This window comes from Guyanagaster necrorhizus (assembly GCF_019112545.1).
Source record: "Guyanagaster necrorhizus MCA 3950 unplaced genomic scaffold BT62scaffold_15, whole genome shotgun sequence".
Classification (NCBI taxonomy): Eukaryota; Fungi; Basidiomycota; class Agaricomycetes; order Agaricales; family Physalacriaceae; genus Guyanagaster; species Guyanagaster necrorhizus.
In genome coordinates this window covers 16,656-31,175 of record NW_025064894.1, presented here as the reverse complement: position 1 = coordinate 31,175, position 14,520 = coordinate 16,656, and the positions used below count along the sequence as shown (strand labels likewise).

The 14,520-nt window shown below is 41.3% G+C and overlaps 2 protein-coding genes across 2 annotated transcripts; both read left to right on the top strand.

The window, feature by feature from the left end:
- Positions 1-2: 2 nt before the first annotated feature.
- BT62DRAFT_950737 (Mov34-domain-containing protein) lies at positions 3-1,308 on the top strand (the record flags this gene model as incomplete). The annotated part of the gene is made up of 6 exons (XM_043188155.1): positions 3-79; positions 130-387; positions 437-583; positions 632-723; positions 771-1,015; positions 1,069-1,308. The coding sequence occupies 6 exons, from the start codon at positions 3-5 to the stop codon at positions 1,153-1,155; spliced, it is 906 nt and encodes a 301-aa protein (XP_043038678.1). The 3' UTR covers positions 1,156-1,308.
- Positions 1,309-1,593: 285 nt separating this feature from the next.
- Positions 1,594-2,635, top strand: BT62DRAFT_897315 (Maf/Ham1; the record flags this gene model as incomplete). Its single annotated transcript, XM_043183297.1, has 7 exons — positions 1,594-1,713; positions 1,760-1,888; positions 1,939-1,978; positions 2,031-2,204; positions 2,257-2,293; positions 2,344-2,455; positions 2,507-2,635. The coding sequence occupies 7 exons, from the start codon at positions 1,594-1,596 to the stop codon at positions 2,633-2,635; spliced, it is 741 nt and encodes a 246-aa protein (XP_043038677.1).
- Between the last annotated feature and the right edge of the window lie 11,885 nt (positions 2,636-14,520).

Sequence of the window (14,520 nt, the reverse complement as noted above, 5' to 3'; positions counted from 1 at the left end):
GGATGCCGCTTCAGCCTTCGTCGTCGGCGATTCACGTCTATGGCTCACTGGATGCCTCCACGGCTATACAAAATGCGCCGTACGTTTCTGAGAGTCTTTTCCTGGTGGTTGCCAATGATTGCTCTGTAGGCGGACACCGATGAGTGTTACGATCCATCCCGTGGCTCTTTTCTCGATTCTTGACCATTACTTGCGACGGACGGACAAGCAGGATCGCGTCCTAGGAACTCTACTTGGTACGCGGACGGATACGGGAGTAGAGGTTCGCTCGTCGTTTGCTGTGCTTCACAGCGAGACCAGCGAACAGGTGGCGGTGGACATGGACTATCATCGGACGATGTACGACCTACACCACAAAGTGAACTCGAAGGAGGTCATCGTCGGCTGGTGGGTCTGTCTTGTTCCTTGGTCCTGGGCTATTACTAACAGAAGCTAGGTACTCAACGGGCTCGAACCTCAATACTTTTTCTGCGCTCATCCAAAATTTCTATTCACAAGAAACAGCCCCTCATCAGGCTATCCATGTCGCTCTGAATACTGGTGTAGACGATAGTGAGCCTGCTGGCATAAAAGCATACTTCAGGTGTGTGCTCTGAGCGACATACAGTAGGTTTATTGACCCAGTACTCAGCGCACCAGTGGGTGTATTCCCGAGACCCGAAAATTGCGTATTCGTTCCCGTACCCGTTGAGCTACGGTTTCACGACACCGAGCGTAGCGGACGTGAGTATATTCCTTTCATGCACGATCCGAATCCTAACATCCTCCAGTCGACCTCTTGACGTCAACTGCGACCTCCCCTAACTCGACGAGCAACCAGCCCTTGTCCGATCTAGAAATCCTCGAGCAATCCATCCAGAACGTATCCGACATGCTTGACCGCGTGCTCGCATATGTGCGTTCGGTACTAGCTGGAGAGATAAAAGGTGATCCAGCGCTGGGGAGGTATCTGATGGATACCCTGGGTGCTAGTACGGATGATCTGGAGAAGGGTGGCTTTAATGCGAGTCTGCAGGTGTGTTTTTTTGGCTTCGTCTGAGCTATAATGGATGTTGATACTGCGTATAGGATACATTGATGATCTCATATTTAGCCAACCTGGTACGGGCACAAGCAGAGGTGTCTTCTCGGTTAGCGCTCGTCACCTCTGCTTGATGATGCTCTTGACACGTGGGACCACCGGGCAGTGGCCTAGAAATCTTCACGGCCGCGGTTATGTCTTGCGCTATGGTATTATATATCGATTTGGGTAGCCTCATTATTTAGCTACGTCGATATATCTTAATGAGCAGGCATTTGGTGCTGATCTTTCTACCGACCGAATCTTAGCTCAACTTCATTTCATGTCCTGAACGGTAACCACCATGAGCGGGTTTTTTAAATTCTTCCGTGACCATCCTCGCACTGCCTTACCTTCGGTTAATTCGTCAACAGATCTTATACTTACCACGACCAACACATTTAACTCCTATGTTTTTTTAGCCTAGCCAGCCGTCGGTGTTACTAATAGCTGGGCAAGTGAGGTGGGGGGTAAGATCGACCTGCCCTTAATTGAGCTTAGCACTGCGTCACTTGTTACTTCTTCCTCTAACCATGACTTCAAGACATGTATTGCCCCATGCCCTTCCGGTTCCTGCTATCAAAAGACTCTCGAACAAAAAGATCATTCTAGCATCCAACAGCCCCCGAAGAAAGGAAATATTTCAAACTTACGTACGCCGACCCAACATACTGTCGTACTTCGATTGACGTATTTTAGGGTCTCGCCCCCGATATCGTACCTTCAACGTTCCAAGAAAATCTTGCTCCAAGTTCATTCGACGATATACATGAATATCCCGTAGCAACGGCGACTCATAAAGCGGTGGAGGTATACGAGCGGCTGGTGGTGAGTACCCTTCCATGTTTCTACCTGCCTCAGCTCAACCTTCTTGTTAGGAGCAAGACCCGGACGATGCGCCGGACATAGTGATTGCAGGTGCGAATGGTCGCCTCTAGCCTGTCATACTCCCCTGAGCTCACCAAGATAGCCGATACTGTGGTTCTGACCCATGCCCAACCTTCAACATCAGACGTGTCGTACTCCGTGCTACCTGAAACAAATCAAGAACTGTTGGAAAAACCTTCCTCAAAAGAAGACAACCTACGAATGTTGTTGGATCTCAATGGGGGCGTATGCGAAGTGGTGACTGGCGTTGCTTTAGGTGTGTTTGAGTAAAGATAGCTCCTTCCTGACCTCACTGATAGTCCATTAAGTGTATCCCATCCTCTCAGCACCGGGATACGCCATAAAGTGAGTACATATCAGCGGGAGACGACCAGAAACTGATCGCATGGAGGCAGATCCATTGACGAACGCTCGTTGGTGTACTTCGCCGACAATCCAAAACATCTTGTGGAAGCCTACACAGATAGTGGCGAAGGCGTAGACAGAGCCGGCGGATTTGCCATCCAAGTGCGTCATTTAGCGCTCCTTTATAAGCGTTCAACTCATAACCTCCTTCAGGGACTTGGCGGCCTGTTGATACGCAAAATTGAGGGTGATTATAACAATGTTGTCGGATTTCCAGCTGCATCTTTCTTCGCACTCTTAGACCTTTTGATTGAAGAGGAACCTGATTTTCTAGATATGTAATGTAAGTAGTCCAACATAGACGCCTTTTCTTGGTCACGATAATCACCCCGCAACTCGGAAAATACAGTTTCACCGTCATCTGGGGGGACCATGATCTACGGTTATAGGATTTTCCGCTCATAGGTCTCTAGTTAGCCGTACTAAGTGAGCTGGCGTTCCACAGTGTCTGCTTCACAAAATTACGCTGGTCGAACGCAACTCGGGCCATCTTGACCGACGACGCCGATCAGGACGAGTCTAACCTGTGCTTGACCGTTCTGAAAGATGAGCCTGAGGGTCCTCGTTCCAGCTGTTTTCTGGATCTGAGCGTTGAATGTGACTGACTGACTGTTAATCAGTCGCAGGACTTGGTAACGCTGGGTGTTTTTTGTGCTTGGATGATGCCCAATGAAAACGTCAAGCACATTGCGCGCGATTTGCCCAACGGCAAGCAAGCTGTAGGGATCTCTAATGACAATCAGGGACACTCTTAATACCATGGTGAGTGTGATATTATCATGACCCTCCTGGTTGCCTCAAGCTGCTGCTGTTCGACCATCTCTTTTCGTTGAGACTATAGTTAAAGATAAGCAGCAGTGTGCTTGTAGTCCAGGAATATGCTTTTCACTGTCAAAGATGGGTATAAAAGGGATGGCTGACTCACACTTGCAGTCAGTTAAACTGAAAATTTCCTGTACAACAGTGCTATTGGAGATGACCAGTACATGACAAACACTGACCAGAACAATTTGGGACAGAGATAACAGGTGGTTGAAAGTGAGTCAGATGAGTGATCAGTCTTATCATAGATCTTGGTGGGCAGTGGTTATATACAAGTGGCAATGTCAGCAAATACAGTGATATATGTCTGTTTTTCACACTATCATGGAGTTTTAATTCAGAACAATGCTTGTCTATATTAAATATTCTTAGCAAAATAGAGCTTTAAATAGATAGATTCATACCTCTGCCTGTCAGCATGTAGACCAAAGCTGACAGGCATAAAATCTAATCAGGCCAATTTATGAATACATTCATGGCATTGAATTGTACAGATACTGTGTTGGAATTTAGGTGCTGATGATTTGGAAGGAGGCATATTGGACTTGAAAGGAAGGTATATTCCATCATACAGAGTAGGAACAATGGGGGTTCCAAGTCAAGTTGATAGATATGAAAATGTCAAAGTATAAGATAAGCAGTAAAATATATATAAATAGAATGTGACAATTAAAGCTGTGAAAACTGAATCTCAACATACTGGGTGGGATGTAAACTATTGAACTTGTTGATATTAAGCACAGAGGACCCTACCCTTAATATTGGTTCTCACCTATTCAGGCAATGGCCTGACTAAGCTCATAATCAAGCTTGAACATAAATATTAAGTTTTGTTATATAGAAGATTCCAAGAACAGTACAATGTAGTGGACATGGGACAATGATTACAAGAGTAAAAGTGAGACTTAAAGCCTATTAGAAGATATTCATATCTTATACCAGTATGTTTCACTTTCAATTGTTTATCTTTTATATCAACCTTCTGTTCTTATGATTACTTATATACTTTGGCTGTAGTTACCTGCATACCTCAGTCATTCTACCATTGCTGTGCCCAAATGAGTGAACACTTACATTGTCCCTCTATTAGATTATGGCCCTATAGCCCAAATCCAGTCAAAGAGAACACACAGTGACTAACAACTCAAATTTAAACACTTACACACTCATACCACCCCTCCCACTATCTGTCTCCTCATTGTCATCATCATATCCCTGAATACATCATTGAATACAACAGGAGTCACTATACTTTCAGACACAAATTTCCACTTCAACAGAAAGAACTGTCTTATAGAAACTCCTGCTCACTGGACTGCTGAAAAGACAAGGCTTGTGAGGATACATTGAAGGATTGATACTATGCCCAGCCATACCCATCATGCCCAGGAGTGGATCTACCACTGTATCCCTACCACCTGACTCTACATCCATCTACTTGTCTAATCCATCCTGAGATGAATGGATTTTTCATGATCAGCTTGTATATTCTCACATTGTTCTCAGTGTTCTTGATCCTATTGGATTAGAGGTGAGAACCAACAGGACTGCAAAAGAGTGTTGAGACTCCATCATAGCAGAGCATGCTAAAAAGACTGATATAGCTCTATCTGAGGCTGAGTCTGCACTGAATGCACTTAAGTTTGATGGAAATAGTGATATTGATACTCACATTGCTGAGCTTCATACTTGATGATAAGCAGTGAATGATCTCAGTACCACTCTGATAAGCAATCAGACATTTGATGGAATTATCATTTGATCAATCCTACCTACAGACAATTGAATGCCTATCCTCCCTAGTCTGTACTCATTGCTTGCCTCAATAGATATCATATCTCACCTTCAGACCCATGCTGCTATCTTACATGCTGCAGGTAAAGGCCTGATGTAATTACAGGCACTTGCAGCTGGATCAAATGCTCCTGCCCATATCCTCTGTGGAAATCCAGGCTGTAAGGCCTGTGATAAGATGAAACACTATAGAAAATTGCTTTTGGCCAGAGGATAGAAAGAAGAGACAGTTTCTTCTGAATTTTAAGCATCAACATCAAGCCAAATATGCAAATGCAACATCTGACAATGTTAGGTATTTTGTTCTAGTAGCATGTGCTATGACAGTCAACTCTGACTGAGGTGAAAATAGAGTAATTGTTGAGGATGGTGAGACTGGTAAACATGTGTATAAGTGGAATAGGACCTGGTCCTTCTGAAGATGGGATGAAGATGGTGGCAGTGACATAAAGTCATTCACAACAGTGGAATCCAATTCCATCTCTGACTTTGAAAGTGTCACTATCTCTGATACTGAGTTCTCTGATCTGAGAGAGTCTGATGATGAGATGCCAATTTTGCAAGCTGTGGACACTGATTTAGATGAGGAACTCACTGAAGTGGACACTGAGAGTAGTGTTATCATGGAGGAGATTTATGTGAATATAAAACCAGCTGAAAGAGCTTTTGTGACTATAATTTTTGAAGGAAGAAGCCCATCCATGATACTCATCTTTATGGACTCAGGGTCTAGTGACTTCTTTTTCAAGAATGAGAAGAATTTCACAGACTATATGCCTTGTATATTCTGAATAGATATGTCTGCTATCAAGGCAATAGAGAAATTTGACTTTCTAGAGAGAGAAACAGCATCAAAAGTGTTTCTCTCTGAGGGAAAAGTGGTCAAAATTACATTCAAGAATGCCCTTCATTCACCTTTTCTCACTGCAAATCTCATCTCAATTAGTGCACTCAACAAAGCAGGCCTCTGCAGCATTTGAAGATGGGAAGGCTGTTGTGAAAGACAAATCAGAGCATGTTTTGTTTGTTGGATAAGGATTAGAAAGAATGTATGTACTCAAATCCATTATGTCTCTCCAGGCTATGTTCTTAAGGGCCACTGCTGCTCTATTGTCTGGATAGCATCATCATCTTGTCCACATAAGTCTTAAGACAATTGAGGAGATAGTGTTGAAAGGTCTAGTTGATGGTCTGAACATTAGTATGAAGTCTCTGGTAGGCAGATGTGAGGACTGCATCCTTGCACATCAGACTCATCATTCTTTGAAAGACATACATGATGATTCTTATTGACAGTAGGACTGGATACAAGGCTGGTGAATTCTTGGTGGATAAATCAGATGAGTCAATGGTAGCAGCTTTTGATAGATGGAGGCAGCTAGCAGAGATACAGATGGAAAAGAAGATGAAGCAGTTGAAGGTTGATCATGCATTTGTAGGAACAAAGTGGACTGATTACTGTGCTGAGTATGGGATTATTCTAGAACTTACAGACAGCTTTTCACTCCTTGGCACAGAATGAACTTGCTAAGCATGCAATTCAGACAATGATGGAAGACATGAGAGCATTACTTAGCAACTTGAAACTTGTAGACCATTATTGGGCTGAGACAGCTGCAATGTCAATTTTTACTCAGAATCTTGCTCTCTCATATCATCACCTTGGCAAGATCCCTGCTGATATTTTTACTGGACACCAGCAGAATGTGGGCTTCTTTCATATCTTTGGTTCAACATGCTAGACTTGTAAGCCTATGTCTGGTGGTATTTTAGTGGATAGTGAGAGCAAACTTGACTCATAATTAAAGAACTGTGTGTTTCTGGGATATGCAGAGTCAAACTATTATGTTCTCAATCAGTCAGAATGCATATTCATACTCTGTGATGTCATCCTTGATAAAGATGTTGCTCACAACTCCATGACTGTGAGAAAGACTGAGTTAGAGGCTACACTCATGCTCTCATCTACTCTGACATCAACTATGACTATGACTATAATAGCTCACACACTTGAATCTGCCACACCTGATATCTCTGATGAACCCACTCTATACTGATCATCACAGCTGACACATTCAAGCTCCAACTTAATGGAATCACTTACATCAGTCCAGCATGAGACTGAGGCTCACTTGAAGAGTGATGATTAGGCCACCAACAACAGACTACCATATGCATTCATAGCATTGTTGGAGGCTAAGCCAGATCCCTACATCCTCAAGAATTATAGAGACATATTAAAGGTGAATGAAATGAGATAGAGAGCTCTGATGGACATGGAGTACAACATGCATCTTGAGAAACACACCTGAGACCTTGTGGATGCATCCAAAGGCACTAATATTATAAACCACAGGTGGCTATATAGAATAAAGTGGGATGAGAATGGTAACTGGCTCTATGACAAGACAAGACTGATTGAAAAAGAATATATCCAACAATATGGTCTTGATTACAATAACATTTGAGCTGCAGTGACTTGACTCAAATCTGTGCACATATCTGCTGCCATTGCCACAAAGCTAGACTTACACTTATGGCAAGTCAACTTCATCTCTGCATATTTGAATAGCAAAATGATAGAGGACATCTATATGTGTCAGCCATCAGATTATATCATTAAAGAGCAAGAAGACAAAGTCTGCAAGTTAGTATATACTATCTATGGAATGATGCAAGATGGACACAACTGGTATGAGACCTTAGAGAAGACATACACTGACTTAGATTATAAAACCTCTTGTGCAGACCCATGTGTGTGGACTATCAGTGAATCAGAGAAGAATTATACCATCACTAATACATATACAGATGATGTATGAGATGCATTGTTGAGCAAGGAGGAAGCAAGTTGTTGAAAGGGTGAGCTTGAAGAGAAGTGGGATCTTATGAATGTGAAAGAGAACCACTACTTTCTGGGTATGAAAATTGACCAAAACCTTGAGGCTAATACAATCTCATTTTTGTAATGCCTTTATTGAGAGAATATATTCATTGAATTTAACCTCTTATATCTCACTCTATGCTCAACTTCACTCTCAGTGGGCATTATTTTTGATCACTCACAGTCACCTATGTTATAATTTTTTCACTTTTATTCCTTTTTGCCAGCTCCTATTTTAATTAGTCAGGGCACTTATTTGATCTTAGGCACTTACAATGAGTATGGAACATACTTATGCAACCATACTCATATTATCATCCTGCAAGTAATAATAGATGTCTTGACAACAGACAATACTGTATTATGCTTATACTGATGATCAGAGACAATAAACACCATAGCACAGAAATGCACAATTAGTAGAACTATAATTAACTTCAAATGTAGCAGTATATAAGTAGCATAGCTCTTACTGTACATATCCAGCTTTGAGCCAAAGTTTATTTTATACTATCTACTCTCAAGCCAACTTGTCTTTGGCCTTGAAACACTTTGCCTAAATAGCACACATAGTGAACTCAAGCATAACTGTATGAACTCAATACAGTACTTATTTATCATATGCTCAGATCACATGCAACTTGAGCTTAACAATTAGCTCAAAGCTTCTTATTTTCCTTTCCTTATACATACTAGCAGTGAAGAAAACTAAATGTCATCTATCACCAATATCACTGCAGACTTTTTTAAGCTTTTGAGCACTATCATTAGCACCCTGCTCAGGCTCTTCATTATTGTCTATCTCTGTCAAAAAAATCAGTCTGTTATTGCATGGGTAGTCTGATACTATCAATTCTTCAGAATCACTTATTGAGTCTACTGAAATGTCTCCTCCATCCTTCTCTTCTATAACCTCCCTTTTGAACCTGACTGAGACTCTGACAAGCCTCTACAAGAGCCTATACCAGAAGATCTCATATTTCTGAAATTCATTCTGAAGATCAAAACCATCCCTCAATACCTGCCAGTGGCAGTCTGAAGAGACAGCCTCTCAGTGGAGCAGAGCTAGTGCCACTTCAATCAGATCCTGACACACTTCTCTCCAGTCTCAGCTGAACTTATCAGTAACCTCTTCAGTGACTTCTTCAATGCCTCACCCTCTTTTGACACTCTTGTTGCTCTCATTAAACCCAAAACTGAAAGCCATAATGAAAACCTCATTAGTCTTTCCTTCAAACTGGCTACAATCTCTCATATAAACTATGAATTCCTTAAGACAGCTTGAGACAGCTAGAGACACCAAAGTCTTTGACTCTTGGCTCTCATGAGATGTGGATCTCAGCAGTGACCAGGTCCACCAGCATATCCTCAAAGTCATAGAATAATACCAGCTTAATCTCTAGCAGACAGACTTTGCCAGTACCAATAAATCCAGAGAACAAATCAAAGCAGAGCAATAAGAATCAGTTGCAGAAATCCAATAAGAATGGGAATAAAAAGCTGGACTCACCTCCAACCTCAGTCTTGACAGATGATTGAGCCTCTAACTGCTCTATCAAGAGTCAGACTAGACCAGATCTGTATTTAGGGCCAGATGCATTAGGATTCCACCCTCTAGCCTCAGATCTGACACTTCTTTATCTGCCTATAGAATTCAGCCCTCCAAACCTGTATATGACATTGATGACATCATCCAAACTCTACTTAAAGGAAAAGGAGCCAGATTAGAGCAAATCATAGATAATGCTTATTATGATTTTTTCTTCTTTCTTTTATATTAACCCCTATTTATGCTTAGTCAGAGTGCTTAGACCAGCACTTTGGACTGTGGGACTAGCTTAGTTATCACAACAAGCCCAGTCAGTCATTGTCTTTCAATGCAACAGTATTGCCTAATGACACACAATAAGACTTTTATAGACAGTAACAATGCTCAAGGACAAAGACCACAAAGGACACAAAGGACACAATAAGTAGCAGTATTTATATTGCTATGAATAAACTGTATATAAGTAGGATAGCTCTTGCTGGTATAACTCCAGCTTCAAGCTAAAGTTTATTCACACTACTTCATTTTCAAGCCACTTGTCTTCAGCCTTGAAAGCACACTGGTCAACAAAGCACAACAGTGGACTTAAGTATGACTGTACAAACATCATACAGCATCTATTTATCATGTGTTTTGATCACATGCAATCTAGATCTAACAATTAGCTCAAAGCTTCCTGCTTCTCTTTTCTTATACACAATAAGCATAAAGGAAACTGAATGCCACCTGCACAAATTACTACTCTTGATCTAACCAATGACTTTTTTAAGCTATTAGCTTCTATCATAAGAACACTTCTAGGCTTATTGGCTATTATCCAACTTTGCTATAGATGTCAATCAGTTACAGCTTGGATAGTCAGGCACTATCAGATGTTCCAACAGGTCCAACAAATTCTGTGAAATATTACCTCAGACCTTTCCTTCTATGACATCTCTACCTCTGCCAGAGTCTCTTTTCAGCTCTCACATGGACCTCTATCTGAAGCTGAGTTTAGCAGCTCATATTTAGGGGATGTTCAAAAAGAAGAAAGACATGAGTACTCTTCTCAGCCTCAAAGAACAAATAGCCAAAACAGAAACCATTGCCTCACTGGATGCAGAAACCTGTGGGTCCTGCTCTTCATTTCTAATCATGAGGATGAGGACCTCTCTGAGAACTTCTTTGATGACCCACCATCTTCTGACTCTTCTACCACTCTAAGAAAGCCTGGCATTGGAGATCACACTAGAGACTCCCTTGATGTCTCTAGAGTGGCTTTAAGACTCCAAAGTGTTTTGTTGGACTCAGAATATGACTCACTTTATGCCACACCAGCTGGAAGTCCCATCTTGTCAGTCCACACCAACTATGGTAGCTATAGAATAACTGATCTCTGGTCAAATGATAAAGAGCCATGCAAGCCATAAAGAGACAGACTTATAGCTGAGATTGATGAGAGTGAAAGGCTTTGTGCCCAGCTCTTCCTGAGAGGAGGTCTCTGAAATTTTAACACAAACAGACAGACCAGCAATATCTCTGCCACCACCATGTCAAAAGTGGCCAATTGAGCTTTTGCTTGATATGAAAAAGAAAGATACAATGAACAGTGGCAATGAGAACAACACCATCAAGAGGCTACCATCTGAGAATCTAGCTCTTCAGTATAGTACAGCCATAGAACCTTAGACTCCCTCTTCAGAGAATCCAGCATCCCTGCAAGAAGTGAAACCAACCTATAGACAGAGTCAGCTGAGGCTATCATCACCAGTGAGGCTGCCTAATTTGTCATATATCTGTCTCATTCTAAAACTTCCAGTATCACTGATACTGATACCATTCCTTCCTATGCCAACTCTATACTTGATGCCTATAGACTTTGAGTCCCCAGAAATGCTCACATCTCTGACCACAGCCTCAGATAATTCCTGAGCAGAAGAGTTGCAGTGCTCTTTCTCAATCCTTGATACTACAGAAACTTCTGCATCTATCATAGAGAATTTGAGGAACACAGAGCATGTAGCAGCTATTAAGGAGATGTTGAGGTCAGTGTTGGCTGACCTATCAACCAGTCTTCTTCTTAACCCACCAGCAATAAAGCCAGACTCAGTACCCAAATCAATAACCAGTTTGCCAGCCACTGTCAATGCCTTTGCCCAATCCATTTATGACCAGCCTGAGAGCTTCTTCATTGAGAATAGTGAGGGCAAGAGGAGTGACAAGGATGAGTCAGATGATGAGGAAGGCCTTTATAGGCTGAAAGATTTTATAAAATATGTAAAGAATGATATAAACAAAGAAGCACTAGAGAAAAAAATACAGAAGGCCAGAGAGAAGAAATACTAGGAGTTGTATGAGGAAGGAGTAACATTCTTGTGGTGAGATGCTAATGGCTAGCATTGCACATGGGACAAAAGTATATTTATGCAGATGACTTTGAACAGCAGGATATTTTACAATATTTTGCTACTAAACATGCAATTACTATCTATAATAGGAGGCATCCAGAGGATCAACTTGGCAACTTGCTAATATACAAGTCTAATTTTGACATTCAACCCATGCTATGAACACTGACCACTATCTTGAGACAAGCCATCTACATGGTTCTATCAATTTGAACTTATCAAAGCCAATACTCTTATACTATGCTATCAATCCAATTCTTGGCAACTCAGCTATCTAGATCCTGACTGCAGCCAGTCACTCAGACTGCCAGATTTTGAAATCTCTAGACTAGCAAGGATAGCTGACTCCTCAGTGGACAGCCACCACAAGATGAGGCTGAAGGAAGCAGCAAAGAACCAGTCAAGGATGACCTGAAGGCCATCTGATTAGGATTCACTATGTGAAATAGAGTTATTATATGAAAAGAAGCTACCTCTGCAGGGAGTCCTGTTGCTGATGATAGGTCTCTTCACTCATTCCCTGGCCTGCCAACTGAATGGAGATGCACCCCCTTTGATCAGTGGCCCAATCTGATGAGAGTGCTACCTGAAAATGCTGCTATTTTACAATGCTGCCTTAATCTTCTTAGGAAACTCCAACCTTTCAAAGGCACTTCAGATGACATTGACTAGTTTCTCATTGACTGCAAACAGTATTTCAAAGTATATGCAGCCTTTCTCAGCATTAACATGAATTGAGTAGCTTTTGCCTTCTCATATCTTGAAGGTAAAGCAAAAATGTGATGGATTTTGATCTCTCTAAATTTCTATTCAACAACCAGACAGCATCATTGACTGCCATCCTAGTCCATCTTTAAACAGATGCTGAATGACAAGTTCATTGACCCTGCAGTGCAAAAAGTGCACAAATCAAAGGTTAAGGAGTATAAAATAGGTGACAAGTTGGCCATTGAATACTTTGATGAATTAGAATGACTCACAAAGCTTGCTGGAATATGAGATAATATTGACAATAACAGCAGAATAGTCAAGGCTCTCAAGTGGAGTGCTCCATCATCCTACATCAAAATGATCTCAGATATCAGAATGAATATCCTGAAAGGCTATGATGCATGAAAGAAATGTATCATTGAGATGTACAAAGAACAGCAGTGACAGAAAGCAGAACAATCCAATCTGCAAGAATACTATAAACTGACTCAGCCTATGAATTCCAAGCCTGGCAACCAAGCCAGCATAAGCAAGACCAACATATTGCTGACAACTAGCATGTCTTTCTATGGAATGCAGAAGACAGGAATAGAGACAATATATACCAAAAGTGAGAAGCTGATAGATGTTGATCAGTCAAAAAGAGAGGGCAAGTGCTTCAATTGTGGTCAGAAGGGCCACATGTCATGAGACTGTCTGAAGAAGAAATGGATCTATGAAGATATCTGGGCACAGATTGCTGAGCTGCAAAAGGAAGCTGAGGAGCTTGGCATGAAAACAAAGATTGAAGAGATAAAAGACAGAGCCAACCAGTAAGCAATTCCACTGGGTTGGCTGGAAAATAGAACAGTATGTTACAAGTAGCCATGGAATAGACTAATAGTATTTCTATAGATACTCCTATGTCTAAGTTAAAAGCATATTTAAATATACTCTGCTTCTCTACTACTAAACACACTCCACATGAATCACTAAAACCTAGAACTCAAATGCCTATAGGCCAAATAGAGAGAGAGGACCCTGCTAGATGGCTCAAGCCATTTGATACTGAATAGACTTGGAGAGCTATCAGAGACACCAAATTGGAAGAAGAAGCCAAAGCAGGACTCAAGAATTGAATACACAAGACTCAGACTGAAGAAGTGATAGACAAGATGGTCAAGAGCATGAGAAATGCAGAACAATGTCAAGCACTAGAATGGCTATGGTCCAAGGAGATACATCAGGAGAACTAAGACCCTAGGCTGGGACCTGATGACAAAGGCTCAAATTGAGACCCTCATAAATCATTCAATGTATGTAGTAACCACCCTAATTAATAGCAGCTGCACTGGCAGCTCAATTAATTGTGCTTTCATTGACAAGCACAAGCTATCAATCCAGGCAACAGCAGCCCCAATTCCCATATATAATGCTGATGACACTAAAAACTAAGCCAGCTTAATCACCAAATACATTGAGCTATGACTCACTATTAGAGATCATTCTGAATGAATCGATCTGGCTGTCACTGATCTAGGGACAAAAGAGGTGTTTCTTGACTATGATTGGTTAATCAGACATAACTCTCTTATCAATTGGAAAACCAGACAAATTACCTTCATCTAATGCAAATGCCAGAAAATCCCATTTGAATTGCCTAATGAAGACTTAGAGAATCAGTAAGATGAGGAAATAGAAGACAGAGAAACAATTCTTGCTGTAGATGTCCAGCAAGCCCTACATATTCAGGCAATACATCATGCCAATGATCTAGCAGTGAAAGCTAATACTCAAAAGAAGGAGAGGATGTTTGAAGAGATGGTTTCAGAATAGGCATATGACTACTAAGACTTATTTGAGAAGAAGAGTTTTAATAAGCTGCCAAACTCTAAACTCTGGGATCATGTGATTGAGTTAATCCCCAATGCCAACACCAATCTCAATTGCAAGATTTATCTCTTTAGTAATCATGAACAGCAAGAACTCAACAAGTTTCTGAAAGAGAATCTCTCCAGTGGATGGATCTGACCATCAAAGT